The sequence below is a fragment of the Crinia signifera genome, chromosome 12, assembly GCF_055691185.1.
Source record: "Crinia signifera chromosome 12, ASM5569118v1, whole genome shotgun sequence".
Classification (NCBI taxonomy): Eukaryota; Metazoa; Chordata; class Amphibia; order Anura; family Myobatrachidae; genus Crinia; species Crinia signifera.
Window position 1 is genome coordinate 56242831 of NC_139228.1, and position 15530 is coordinate 56258360.

At 47.5% G+C, this 15530-nt stretch overlaps 1 protein-coding gene across 2 annotated transcripts in view; it reads right to left on the reverse strand.

Annotated features, from left to right (window-relative positions):
- Window positions 1-10253: 10253 nt before the first annotated feature.
- The window catches only part of ADCK1 (aarF domain containing kinase 1), a 58701-nt gene continuing 53424 nt past the window's right edge, over window positions 10254-15530 (reverse strand). For both annotated transcript variants that reach the window (XM_083166950.1, XM_083166949.1), the window contains exons 10-11: window positions 14035-14228; window positions 10254-11916 (exon numbers count right to left, since the gene is read on the reverse strand). In XM_083166950.1, coding sequence (XP_083023076.1) covers window positions 11745-11916; window positions 14035-14228 — 366 coding nt within the window. In that variant the 3' untranslated portion in view covers window positions 10254-11744. The remainder of the gene's footprint in view (window positions 11917-14034; window positions 14229-15530) is intronic.

Here is a 15530-nt window from a genome sequence, read left to right on the forward strand (position 1 = left end):
GATGGGACCAAGGGTTCCCCATGCCTGGCACTCCCCAGCAGCTCAATAAAGAGACCTACAAACGGTCTAATCGACTATAGACCGTTTGTAGGTCTCTTTATTGAGCTGCTGGGGAGTGCCAGGCATGGGGAACCCTTGGTCCCATCTGTGAAGTGTGTATATATATATATATATATATATATATATATATATATATATATATATATATATATATATATATATATATATATACGTGGGTACATAAAGAGGCCACTCTCCAGACTGTTGATAGTTTTAGAACTGCATTTTATTTCTCAATAATGCTGCCACATTTAGACCTGAAAATGTGGCAGCATTATTGAGAAATAAAATGCAGTTCTAAAACTATCAACAGTCTGGAGAGTGGCCTCTTTATGTACCCACGTCTATTAGTTTCCACAAAATGGATTCTTGAGTGTATACACCCCAGCAAGAACACTTTGGATTAGCGAGTGCTACCTACTCCCTGGATATATATATATATATATATATATATATATATGATCTACATGCCAGGCTTTGCTGCTAATATTGACAGGTGCATTTATTTGCTATTTTAGCGACTCTATGGACTGTAAGTGTATACTGCCGTTACTCCATACTTGCCTACTTTTTCATTCTTTGTGCCCCGCAGCCCCCCTTCCCTGCTGCGCCAAATAGTGATTTTCACAGATACGCGGCTAGGGGCGGGGCTAAAATGATGCGAATCGCGGCATCTTGCAGCATTTTAGCCCCGTCCCCAATTTGCAAACAGCAAATTGAGGATGGGGCTAAAATGCCGCAAGATGCCACGATTCGCATCATTTTAACCCCGCCCCTCGCCGCGTATCTGTGAAAATCACTATGTAGCGCAGCATGGAAGGGCGGCTGCGGGGGACAGCATGGCTGATGCGGGAGACTTGCCCACCATCCGGGGGACCCGAATTCCGGGAGGGTAGGCAAGTCTGCGTTACTCTGTGTTCTGACAGTGTAATATTCTCCCATGCAGTTTGCAGCAAGTAATGATAAGAGGGAGGGGGTCCCCTGTCTAAAGTGACCACGGGTGCCTAAAGGCTTAATGCGGCCCTGCTGACCCTAACCTTTCCTCCCGCAGTCTAACTCTAACCTCCCCCTTCTGCAGCCTCACCCTAATCTCCCCCTTCTGCAGCCTCACCCTAATCTCCCCCTTCTGCAGCCTCACCCTAATCTCCCCGTCCTGCAGACGCTCCCTAATCTCCACCTCCTGAAGCCTCACCCTAATCTCCCTGTCCTGCAGCCTCACCCTAATCTCCTCCTCCTAAATCCTCACCCTAACCTCCCCCTCCTGGAGCCTCACCCTAATCTCTCCCTCCTTCCAGCCTCACCCTAACCTCCCCCTCCTAAATCCTCACCCTAACCTCCCCCTCATGCAGCCTCACCCTAATGTCCCCCTCCTTGCAGCCTCACCCTAATGTCCCCGCACTGCAGCCTCACCCTAACCTCCCCCTCCTGAAGCCTTACCCTAACCCCCTCCTGAAGCCTAACCCTTCTCTACCTGGCGTTCACACAATAACTATGGCCCTTATTCAGATCTGATCGCAGTACAAATTTGTTCTCAAAATGAGCAAAACCATGTGCACTGCAGGTGGGGCAGATGTAACATGTATAGAGAAAGTTAAATTTAGGTGGGGTGTGTTGAAACTGAAATCTAAATTGCAGTGTAAAAATAAAGCAGCCAGTATTTGCCCTGCACAGAAACAAAATAACTCACACAAATCTAATTCTCTCTGCACATGTCACATCTGCCCCACCTGCAGTGTAGATGGTTTTGCCCATTTTGAGAACAAATTTGTACTGCGATCAGATCTGAATAAAGGCCTATATTCACTCATTGGCCTATGACATAATAGCTGCAGATGGATCTGCTCTGTGGCAAATACCTCATACATGCCAAACACCGGGTGCAGTGCAGGAATTCTCCGAGCGACAGACAGGACTCTCTGGGGACTATACACCAGTCACTTCCCGGTTCCGGGATAGATTCAGACAGCGCAGAAGGTGATATGCGGAGAGTCCAGTGTGCGTTCTCTGCGGATCAGATTGTTACATGTTTTACTCATAAATAACATATGACAAAAGCATGAAATATACATGAATCACTCATGTACACGATCAGTTTCATTACACAATGATATTACGCTTATGTTTATCCCACATAGCTCCAGAGAGCTATATCTGAAATAGAGGACTACTTAAAAAAAAAAAAAAATTTAACTCTAAATCATAGTTCAGCCGCACTTATTGCACCTGGGACAATGAGAAGCAGAAGCAGCACATTATCACATCGAGAAGTCGGTTATGGTAGTCGGTAGGTCAGGGTTGCCGACCCTCCCGGAATTTCCGGGAGTCTCCCGAAAATCGGGACCCCCTCCCGGCCCCCCACTGTCCCCCGAATCGCGGCATTAAAATGCCGCAATCCTCGGGTCTCAGAGGAGGGGGCGGAGCTAAAACGGCACAATCGCGTCATTTTAGCCCCGTCCCCTCCACGGAGATCCGTGAATTCCCTGCTTTACCAGCACGGGGCGGGGCTTATTGATGTCACTCGTAAGCCCCGCCCCCTGAGCGGCTGCTGAAACTCTCCTCTCCGGGCTTCTCCCGGAGAGGAGAATCTTAAAGTCGGCAACCCTGCGGTAGGTGCACCGTACCTGCTTGTACGGGAGTTCTATTTAAGTTGGGATGTTGCTATGAGCAACCAATCTGAATATACTTATTTATTTAGCACCTTTTACAAGACAATCAATAGAATCTGATTGGTTGCCCATAGCAACATCCCATCACTGTGAAGGTGGCACTTAGAAGCACGGACATGTACTGCTACGTCTGAGAGGCGTGTCATACACATACTTGCCTATCTTAAGTGTCTTCTCTCTGGGAGAAGCCCGGAGAGGAGACTCTCTGCAGCTTTTCCTGGGAGCGGGGCTTGTCACCATTAAGTCCCACCCCATTCTTGTAAATGCCGTGATTGGCTTGAATCAGCTAGGCACCTTGTTTTGCTGGGAGACCCAGGAAGAGGGGATTGCAGTGGTCTAAGCGTGATGATACAAATGCATGTATGGCTTTAGGCCAGTGGTTCTCAACCTCGGGCCTCAGGACCCCTCAACAGTGCACATTTTTTATATCTCCACACAGAATCACAGGTGAAATAATTAGCTCCACCTGTGATATTTTAAAATGTGTCCGTGAATAATGAGTGCACCTGCCGGGTGACCTGGAAAACGTGCACTGCTGGGGGGTCCTGAGGACCGAGGTTGAGAACCACGGCTTTAGGCAGATACTCTGGGAGAATTAAGTGCTTGGTTCTGGCAATGTTCCTCAGATGGAAGAATAAGGATGTGATTGCGGCTGAGGTTCCACACAAGTCCAGTGTTTTGTAGTTCTGAGCCCCTGAGTCCGTGTGGTTGGCTATGCCACAATCCTGTCCTGTGATCTATCATAAGGACCTTGGTTTTATAAGGGTTCAGTTGCAGCCAGCAGGCATCATGCACTCCTGGAGCTCAGCTAGAGGCCATTTAGGGTTCTCTGTACCCAGAACAGAGGACAGGTACAGCTGAGTGTCATCTGCAGGGCAGTTACAGAACACACCATGGCATCTGATTACTTCACCCAGTGGTAGCAGGAATATGGGAGTGGGGGGTAGTATAGAACCCTGTGGGACACCACATGGAAATAGGCTTTGGTGGTGATGAGTATACTCCAGAAGAAACACTGGAACCAGCCACATTCCTCTGATCATCTGCACCAATGAGAATGGACGGATACCTTTGTAAGACTGCACCTGGAGCTAGCACACTGCCGGAACTACTTATGCCACCCAGGAATTGTTCCTGGCTCCAGGCCTCAGTATCTCTTTTCCTTGTTAACCACGGTAACTTTTGCAGTTTCCAGTACCTGCACCATAGGTGTGCGCACAATGAGTGTTAGGGGTGCACAGGCACCCCCAAATGCTGTGCCCACCCTTATGAACAACTCCCTGCCGCTAGCAATACAGCAATACCTTTTACCAAAGTCTTTTGCTTTTTAGACCTGTATTCCATTAAAATGAGTGCCCATCAATCAATTGTGTGTTTTGCATTGTTAATTGTACTAGACCGTTGTCATATAACTACATACCTGCATAATCCATATAGTTGTTTTACTTTATATGCATGTACTGTTATACAGAGTAATAAGAATATTAAAACTGAAATAGGCCGGAGATTATGTTCTAGCTGAGAGACATTTTATATTGTACCAATAGATGATGGTAAACATGCATGATTGGCAGTGTTAGACACACCTAATGGGCAATGCTAGACACGACCAATAGGTGGTGCTAGACACACCCCATTGACAGTGCACCACCTAATGAAATGGGCTGCGCACGCCTATGACCTGCACCGTTCTAATCTGTCTACTTCCAGTGTCCTCTGCTGTCCTACAGGTTACTCTATCCTGCCGGCTCCCTTTTGTGCATGTCTGCATCTGGTTCTATGTATCGGGTGCTGGATTTTAGGGCAGTGATCAGAGTGTTGGTTTGAGGGCTGTGTCAGGGTGATGGAAGTCCTGTATTCTAGGTTTCCTTAAGTTCATGGTCTGGATAAGAGTAATGGGGGCCCACAAAGGGTAATTTTACAGCACAGATCCGTGTGTGTGTATACCCCGAGCAAAGGCAATGCACGGTCCCTGTCTCCTGTTCTTAAGTTCAATAATACTGTTGTCAAATAAAGGGGCTTTGGTCATTCATTCACTGAGATGTTATTTCCATTACAACAGTCTCATCCATTTAGGATTGAACTAGGGAATAAGGATCTCAGGCTCGCAATACTACAGAGGTCCAAATTTGTTGCAAGAGCCTGGGGAGTCAAACCCCCTTCCCCCTGAACAAGACTTTAGGTCAAAACTTAGAAAGGTTAGATCAAGAGTGTGGTCACTTTTGTGTGAGGCCCTGTACATTCATTGGGCTCAGGAGACCTTGGCCTAGTTGTGAGAGCACATTAACCCATGCATTTAAACCACCAGGGATCAGCCATGTTTCATGCTCCAGAAGTAATCTAGAAGCAGTGTCTCCAAGGCTTTTGGGTACACAACATTTTTGTCTTCCCACCACCATTTCTGTCAGTTATGGTTATGAATTATGGTTATGTCAGTCAGTTATTACAGTTCATTAAAGTTTTCATTCACCCAGTGGAAAGCCTAGAACTAGTTCCAAAGGGTCAAAGTTCCACCCAGCATACACCAATGGGTCTCCAACGGGACCCAAGACCCCAAGTAAGTCTTCTGAGATACAATGTTACAACTATAAAAGTTTTGTCCAAATCAATCCAGCGGAAGGCCCAGAACAGGCTCTCCTGGTTAAAGTTCTGCCCAGCAGGTGTGGTATGGCGGTCTGCAATTGGGATCCCGAAGGTCAGTATCCCGACATCGGAATCCCGACTGCCGGAGCTCCAACAGGGGGCGAGTGCAAAGAATCCCCTTGCGGGCTCGCAGTGCTGCGGACTTGGTGGCTCCTCACCTCCACAGTCACCCCCACAAGGGAGAATAGCCACTGGGTTGCTCGTCACCCCCACAAGGGAGAATGTCGGAGTACTGACCATCGGAATCCCAACTGTTGGGCAGTCATCCGGCACCCCTACCTAGAATACACAAATGGGAGGTCTGACTGGGACTCTAACCCCCACCTAAAACCTGACCAAGATCCAACTGGACCACCTCCTGTTGGTTTCATCCCAATCGGTGCAGAGGTGTCCGAATGCATAACCGGACAAACAAACAAACAGACCAACAAATGTTGTATATGACATATATACAGTACTGGCGTTTATCCACAGCATCACTTGTGTGGATTCTTTCATTGCTCATCGGAATTAATGTTACAAAGAAAGTAGTGCCATTTAATATCGTGATGTATTTTATATATTGTACACATTGATCACACAATTTCTTTGCAAACAATATTTGCAGTTTTTCCATCAGAGAGTAACACAGAAAAATGCTTGGGGCCACTAACTCGTAAGCAAGCCACGTAACGCTGCCCACGGGAGAAGCAGCTGGTCCTGAGATCTACGCCTACAGCCCTGAACGTTTGCCCCTGTGACTTGTTGACTGTCATAGTCAAAGCAGACGCTTGCAGGAAATTGTAGGCGCTTGAACTGAAAAGGAAAATTGTTAGGGATAAAGGGTATACGTGGTATAATCAGTTTCACCTGCGTCAAATTTAGTTACTAGCTCTGCCTCCATTAGGTTCCTCTGCAGAGCAGTTTCTTTAAGTTGAGTTCCGCTGCTTAACTTGGGCGGAGTAAAGTTCTGCAGAAGCATGACTGAGACACCAACTTTGGTACTTGTGTAGTTTCACGGCGGCACCTTACGCTACACTGTCAGCGTAGTCCAACGGCAGCCTAGCGTAGTTAGCGTAGTGTCCCAGCGGACGCCAGCGGAGAGGGGATCATGCGGGTGCCGGCGGATAGGCGATCCATCTGTCAGAGACGCACGAGCGTGTGCATACGCAAGTGTGTCTCAGTAATTCATGCGGCAGGGTTAGGCAACCCTGCCCGTGTCCGCTTCAGGGAGACGGATAGGGTTAGGGGTTCGGTAGCGCGTGCGTCTCGTGCACAAAGGGGTGTGCAGGTGCAAGTGCGTCTCATGCACAATAAAGGACGCATTTACCAGTTCTCCATGTTACATACTGGCAAATGCCTCCATTTCAAACCCCCACTATCCACTCCAGCCTGTAGCGTGGCAAGCGCAGCAAGTCCCATGAGGGGAAGCGGTACGCGTCCTCCCGACCTGTTCATACCCCCACTATCCATGTCGACGTGGAGTTGAATTTATAAAGTGTGGTGAGCGCAGCAAGCCACCAAGTCCGAAGCGTGGTGAGCCCCGCGAGGGGAGTGGAATACACGTCAAGTAATCCGCGTCCGCTCTCCACGCTTCGGGCTCCTTTTACGTGTCCCCTCACGGGGCTCCCTGCGCTCACAATGCTTTGGGCTCGCCACACTTTATAACATCAATTCCACGCCGACGTGGGTAGTGGGGGTATGAACAGGTCAGAAGGATGCGTACCGCGTGCGCTCTCGCCATGCTTCGGGCTGCTGTGGATATTGGGGGTGTTTCAGGAACACATTCACACCTGTCATGTCAGGCAGGTTAAAAATGCTCAATGGTTCCCACACAATGTAATAAGTGCTGACACAACGCTGACTGACTATGCTAACTGCATAACGCTGACTGACTATGCTAACTGCGTAACGCTGACTGACTATGCTAACTGCGTAACGCTGACTGACTATGCTAACTGCGTAACGCTGACTGACTATGCTAATTGCGTAACGCTGACTGACTATGCTAACTGCGTAACGCTGACTGACTATGCTAACTGCGTAACGCTGACTGACTATGCTAACTGCGTAACGCTGACTGACTATGCTAACTGCGTAACGCTGACTGACTATGCTAACTGCGTAACGCTGACTGACTATGCTAACTGCGTAACGCTGACTGACTATGCTAACTGCGTAACGCTGACTGACTATGCTAACTGCGTAAGCTCCGGTTAGGCGCGAACGTACATACACACAGTAGCAGGCACAAGCTGACTATGCTGGAGGCGGGAAAACGACGCTGACTACGCTGGCTGGGATGCTGAAAGGGACACTACGATGATTATGTAAGTGCCGCCGTAAAACTACTCAAGTACCCCAACTTTTTATATGGTCATTTGGGACTTGAGGAGCCTGTATACTGCACATGCAAAGCATCTGGCTTTTGGTTTATTGCTCCTCTCCTTGATGTCACATTAAGGTGACACACAGCTCAGTTTCATTCTAGGTCACTAAAACTAAAAATCACAATAAAACAAAAAGAACAGAACAGGTGAAGGAAGTTTCAGTCCAGAAGAGCTAACAATCCACGCACGCATCAGGGAAAATGCTGTGATTACTAATGATGTGTAATGCGAGTGGGCAGAACAGCAGGCTGTTGGTATTTAGTCTGAAACTACCACCACACTGTTACTCTGTATAGATCATTTTTCCACCAACAGAATCACCATTACGGTTCATGCATTTGGCGCCACCTTGAGGTCACAGCAAAATCACCAAGTGATGAGTTGTTTATGATGTGAATTTTGAAAGATGTAACAATGCTCACCTCTCCTATTTACAGCCAGCCATATGAATATTAACTTTAATAAGGTACATTATTATTTTTTTTGTTTAGAACTGATTGTTAAAGGGCAGCGCTCCACGTGACTGAAGAAGTCAGAAAAATCTAGGATACTTCCTTCCAGAATTTCCTATTGCAGCGTGTGGGCAGGGACTTTGTGAAACAGTTCACAACACTGCACAGTGTGTGTATGGGCCATGACTTATATGGCAACCCTTGCACTTGACACTTGGGGCAGTATTTAATGAGGCCAATTCGCAATGTTTCATGGCGAATTTGTGCTATTTTCACTTTGGATGGTGATTTTTTTGTGTCAGAAAGTGAATCACCCTATTCAACGTGCACTTTTCCCCATCTGCGAACAGTTCATGACAGACAATTCGCCGTCTGATAGTCTCCGCAATTCGCTGTGGTTATTCAATGTGATTCGCCGTGAGTGTATTCAATGAGAAGATGGCGAATTGTTTTCTAAGTGATTTTCGCCGTGTAGCAATCGCCATCTTTTCATGGTGAAGTGGAATGTGAACTTTTAAAATAATGGTTTCTTTTTTTTTTTTTGGTGTAAAAAAATCAGGAATTTTATTCTGTGAAGGGGCATGCTATTTTTATTAATGTGCTTACAGCACATGAATATATATTTAATTTAAAAATATATATATATTTTTTACACATAACAGCCAGCAGGGGGCCAGGGGCCGAGAGCCGCTCATTACATATTCATATATTCACTGCTCCCGATCATTACATATCTAACTCGGGAGCAGTGTTAGAGGCTCCTACCCGGTCCCGCTAGCTCTCCCGGGGGGGGGGGGGGCAGCTTGGCTGCCTGGGTCCCGGGGAGCCCACCTACCCCCACATACATTCTGGGGCAGGCAGGGAGACTTCCATCTCCCTGCCTGCCGCCGTTAAGATTCGCCGTTAGGGGCAGTGAGCCCTGCGGCATTGAATAAGGGGACAGGGAGGGCTGGCAGTGAAGGTTCCAGCCCTCCGGAACATGGCGACAGTGCAGTGAATCCTAAACAGGATTCGCTGCACAGCGCGATTTTGCTAATTGAATACTGCCCTTAGAATTTCCCCTTAGTTCTAGGGGAAGTGTTATGAGGCCATTGTCACACTGATAAAGGAAGCCACAGACTGAGAGTTACATAGTGGGAGGAGCAGGGTTCCAAGCAGCACAGAGCAGTGACGTGAGGCTGCAGTAACACTGATACAGGAAGCCACAGACTGAGAGTTACATAGTGGGAGGAGCAAGGTCCCCAGCAGCACAGAGAATTGATGTGAGGCTGTTGTCCCACTAATACAGGAAGCCACAGACTGAGAGTTACATAGTGAAAGGAACAGGGTCCCCAGCAGCACAGAGCAGTGATGTGAGGGCATTGTCACATTGATACAAGAAGACACAGACTGAGAGTTACATAGCGGGAGGAGCAGGGTCCCCAGCAGCACAGAGCAGTGATATGAGGCCATTGTCACACTGATACAGGAATCCACAGACTGAGAGTTACATAGTGGGGGGAGAAAGGTCCCCAGCAGCACAGAGCAGTGATGTGAGGTTACTGTCACATGGATACAGGAAGCCACAGGCTAAGAGTTAAATAGCGGGAGGAGCAGGGTCCCTAGCAGCACAGAGCAGTGATGTGAGGGCATTGTCACATTAATACAAAAAGCCACAGACTGAAAGTTACATAGAGGGAGGAGCAGGGTCCTCAGCAGCACAGAGCAGTGATGTGAGGGCATTGTCACATTAATACAAAAAGCCACAGACTGAAAGTTACATAGAGGGAGGAGCAGGGTCCCCAGCAGCACAGAGCAGTGATGTGAGGCCACTGTCACACTGATGCAGGAAACTACAACATGAGAGTTACATAGTGGGAGGAGCAGGGTCCCCAGCAGCGCTGATACAAGAAGCCCCCCCACTCCCCCCCCCCCCCCCCCCCCCCCATCTTTTTTTTTTTTTTTATCTAGAAATAAACTATCTCTTAGTGGATGTTCCCCCCAGGTGTCCTTAGTGACTAATGCTGCTGCCTGACAGATGCAGAGAGATTACAAAATGAAACCAAGAACATAAACCAGACGTATTCCTCTTTCAGGAACAGGAACCAAACCGATGTTTCCATTATTATTTAATCCAGAACTTCTACAGTCACCCTCAGAATTGTGGAAAATGTTTTTAGACAAAGAAAGTCTTTTTACAGTATGACATAAAACAAATGTCTGAGCTGCAGAATACTGTCACAGACCTGAAAAGGCTAATTGCTTTATCTCCCGCTACAATCAACAATAATTAGATTATGATGTTATTAGAAACAACTGGTTCTCTTGTATTGTACAGTGCTGGGGAAATTGGTGCCACTAAATACAAAATCTAATTTACTTCTGTCCCATCTGATATTACCACACAGGAAAAAAGAGAAAATGCAAAAATGCAAATGAACACTTCAAATACTACGAATTCTGGCCAAACGTGGGCAGACCAACCACGACCAGGTCACCTCATCTGGTGGGTCACTAACACTAAGGCCCAAGTACAGGGAATGGTACCCCATCCCCCCCCCCCCAGGTCAACAGAAGCCAACACCACAAGGCATAGTAATAGAGAGCAGATTTACAACAGCGGGAGAGACCACTGACTCGCTCCATATTACTTTACAGGTTTGGCAACAAGGGCGAGTGCACCAACTCACCCCAAAATAAGGCAGACAATTCGTGTGACCCCTTATTTTTAAGCATGTAGTGGGATCAGGATCCTATCTGTGTTCTCTAAAATTTGTACATGTGATGGGTCCTAGATTGTGTGTGTCTTCTCACTTCTGCACATGTGGTGGGCCCTAGATTGTGCGTGTCTTCTCACATCTGTACATGTGGTGGGCCCTAGATTGTGCGTGTCTTCTCACTTCTGCACATGTGGTGGGCCCTAGATTGTGCGTGTCTTCTCACATCTGTACATGTGGTGGGCCCTAGATTGTGCGTGTCTTCTCACTTCTGCACATGTGGTGGGCCCTAGATTGGGGGCGTGTCTTCTCACATCTGTACATGTGGTGGGCCCTATATTGGGGCGTGTCTTCTCACATCTGTACATGTGGAGGGCCCTAGACTGTGCGTATCTTCTCACTTCTGTACATGTGGTGGGCCCTAGACTGTGCGTGTCTTCTCACTTCTGTACATGTGGTGGGCCCTAGATTGTGTGTATCTTCTCACTTCTGCATATGTAGTGGGCCCTAGATTGTGCGTGTCTTCTCATTTTTGAACATGTGGTGGGCCCTAGATTGTGCGTGTCTTCTCACTTCTGCACATGTGTAACTTCCCGTCCTCCCTCTCAGTTTTGTAAACATGGTTAGTTCCGGGTCCGGTTTGCCCTCTCATTTCTGTACGATGGGCCTGATTCAGACTCATGCACATTCTCGATAAATTCAACTCACTCTGAATCAGGCCAATAGTGTGGACTGTAGCTAACATGTCCTGTAATGCTCTGTACATGCAGTGGGTTCTGGAGATTATAGAACAGTGGTCTCCAGAACTATTGTTCCTTCCAGTATCACCATCACAGCTACTTCCTGGTCTCCAGGATGTCAGCAGAGATACTGTGAGATCCAGTGCAGAACACGATACAGCCACCGCCCTATAGAAGAAGACTGCGTTTGAAGGAAGATCTCATAGAGCTGTAGTTGTCCTAGACGTGTGTACTCCATGACAGAAATGTGAGCGTAGGCCCATAGAGAAGATGCAGTCTTCTTCCGATGCCTTCAGGAAAGAGAAAAGAGTCAACACTGTGAATAACCCATATTATACTGTATGTAGACATCAGGAACAGCCCGTATCATATACTGTATGTAGACATCAGGAACAGCCCGTATTATATACTGTATGTAGACATCAGGAACAGCAGGTGCCTGCTTTTGTGTTTTGGACATATCAGATTCTTGTGACTCTGTTGGTGGACTCTGCCTGGATCTTCATCTGCATGCAACCCTGGCTCTGTTTTGGGCTCTGCCTGGATCTTCATCTGCATGCAACCCTGACTCTGTTGTTGGACTCTGCCTGGATCTTCATCTGCATGCAACCCTGACTCTGTTGTTGGAGTCTGCCTGGATTTTCATCTGCATGCAACCCTGACTCTGTTATTGGACACTGCCTGGACCTTCATCTCCATGCAACACTGACTCTGTTGTTGGACTCTGCCTGGATCTTCATCTGCATGCAACCCTCACTCTGTTGTTGGACACTGCCTGGACCTTCATCTGCATGCAACCCTGACTCTGTTGTTGGACTCTGCCTGGACCTTCATCTCCATGCGACCCTGACTCTGTTGTTGGACACTGCCTGGACCTTCATTTGCATGCAACCCTGACTCTGTTGTTGGACTCTGCCTGGACCTTTATCTCCATGCGACCCTGACTCTGTTGTTGGACTCTGCCTGGACCTTCATTTCCATGCGACCCTTCATCTGCCTGCAACCAACCCTGACTCTGTTGTTGGACACTGCCTGGATCTTCATCTGCATGTGGAGCGGGATGGAGGCGGTCAAGGGGATGGCGCATGACAACGCCCAGCATTTATGTGCATCCCTACAAAAACTCAGGGCATTCCCATGGGTACGTGGGCGGTGCCATGCCTGCCTATGTCAGCGACCATCGAATGATTTTTACCCCCAAAGTTTCCATGTGAATGGATGTTTATGCTAAACATGCATTTGCATTGCAGTAGGAACGTTCGCGTAGCGGTAGGCAACATTAGAGAGCTCGCTAAGCACCTACTCTTTGCTGCTTAGAAAGCCTTACTGAATCGGGCCCCCCGTCCAGTAGGCTACAAACGGTTACACACCTTTGGTAAGATCAATACAGGGGGGGGCACTACGGAGACCCACATTTTTTATTCCAGGAGAGTACGGACTGACAGTCGCTACTAACCAGTGTATATTGAGTGCGTCCTGATTGCAGAGTGAATAAAGATCGTGCCTACAGTATTAATTACCAAAAGGAAGACATTACTTACCTATTAACAAGACAAAGGCTGCTTTTACTGAGTGAATACAAACTGCCGCTAGTGATTAAGGAGTGAATAACTCTCAGCTAGAAAGACCAGGCTGCCGCAGAGTACGGTCTCCAAAGCCAGTACAATATGGCTGCCCATCGGGATGAGCGCGGACACTGTTTAATATTTTAGAGACGGCATCAATTGGGGGCACATGTGCCACTGCCCAAAGAATCCTGGTCTCCATGGAAATGGCCACCGCCTCAGAACTGACGCCACATCTCGTTAGAATATAAACTGTAGAAAGTGATTAGTGGGAATACAAACTGTACCCAGTAATTAGACAGTGAAAACAGTCTGCACTCAGTAGAGAGATTAGCAAATGATGGCATAATTACCGCGCGATCACATGACAGAGCGATTACTGAATGAATACATGCTGTGATTAGGACCTCTATTGTCCTGTACGGCTGGTGACTCTCTTCCCCGGGGCCTGGTGGCCAGAAAGACCCCATTCTTTGGTTCTCCTTATGAGCACAGGTGCCTCTCATTAGCGCAACTGGATCACACATACATTGCAAGCAACGTTCCACAATCCTGCTGTTAGTGATAAAAGCACCGTTGAGGCACAAGGGCAGATTCAACAAAGCTTGGAGAGAGATAGTGCCAGCCAATCAGCTTGTGTCATTATTCAAACACAGACTTTAAAATGACAGCGGATTGGCTAGTATTTAATCCCTCTGTGCGTGCTGAGAAATCTGCACTGTAGTTCCTTTCAAATAACTGGCCAGCAGGGGGAGTCAGCATCTATGAGTGCAATTAGAGGGCTTTAAAGGTTAAAGATGTGCGAGTAGATTACAAAGGGAGAAATAACACATAGATACACACCTGGCGAGCGCACGGACACAGCAGCGGGACATGCAGAGAAACGAGCTTGCACTGGCTTTAGTGCAAAGAGTGGTCTCAATACCGCGCAGGAGGTCGTTGGTTTTCAGGAGCAGAAGCATCTGACGCGGGACACTGGCCAGGAGCTGGCTGATCTGAGGTAGGTATGCGGCTGCATTGCTGCGGATCTCGTTGGCCTGCAGAGATGGGAAGAAAGTAAGAACAAAACACAAGATCTAGAACCTCAACCCTTTATGACCAATTGCATTTTTCCATTATATCCTAGTGTTGACACAGGTAAAGTAGACGAATGACACCCTGAAGAGACAAGGTATATACGGAGGGACATATGGAGGAGACTAGGTATATACGGAAGGACAGGTGGAGGAGAAAGGGTATATATATATGCAGAGACAGAAAATGAGTATATACTGCAGGACAGGTAGAGAAGTAGGTATACAATGAGAAGGCACACAGAGATGCACGGACAGCTTCTGCTGATTAAAATGGTATGTGTCACGACTATGTTCTGTGTGCGACTGTATCTGCATATGAAATGCTATAGTTCCACTGTGACAGTCGCTGACAATGTAACGTCACATTTCATGTGCAGATCCAGCCATGACACAACTAGAAGGTCTGGATGTATGTGGACACATCCGTACGTCGCCATACTGGAAGTGCACCAAGATGGGAGATCAGACAGGGAATCTTTCCCAAATGTGTTTAAGGAAGAAGTATTGGGAATTATTCCATTCTCCAAATATATACTGCATGAATTTTGGGACTTCAGATAAATTTGATGTTTCTATGTGACTTATGGATAAGGAAAACCCCGAATTGTAGATATTTTGTAGGATTGATATCTATGGGCCTGATTCAGGTTTGTACACAAGCCGATGGTTTGTAGAACAACTATGATGGTGGGTGCACAGAACGGGTCCTGCGTCATAGCATGCAGTGCCGCCTGATTGACAAGCTGTGGTCATTTGGCGGCCCCATCTGATTAAGGCTACTCATATCATCCGCTTCATCTGTGCTGCATGTTTTTATGCTTCGGAAAATGCAGATGCTGCCCTCTGCGCTCCCAGGATCGGTACCCAGTGACACAAGGAGAGGACACAGAAGCCAGGAAATGTGGAGTGGACATTGACCGATAAGAGGCTCAATAACCTGCTCACATGGACCAGATTATACCATGTGACTAGAGATTCACCACTACATTGGGGTTCCTTCTTGAAAACAGGGGCGTGTCGTTTCCTGGGAGCGATGAGGCCGTATCTGAGTAGCTGTAATCAGATGGGCGATGGTGATCCGATGTTGCATCTTCAGCTGCAGAACTCGGATGTGCAATTTTGGCAGTGGGTGTCCTCAGCACCTCCTGCAGTATATATTAGCATTGCTACAGTGTCCAAAGAGTCATCGGCAGTGATATTACCACCTACTTCATACTACAGAAAGGATACTCTAATACCCTAATCATTGCATACTGAGGAACA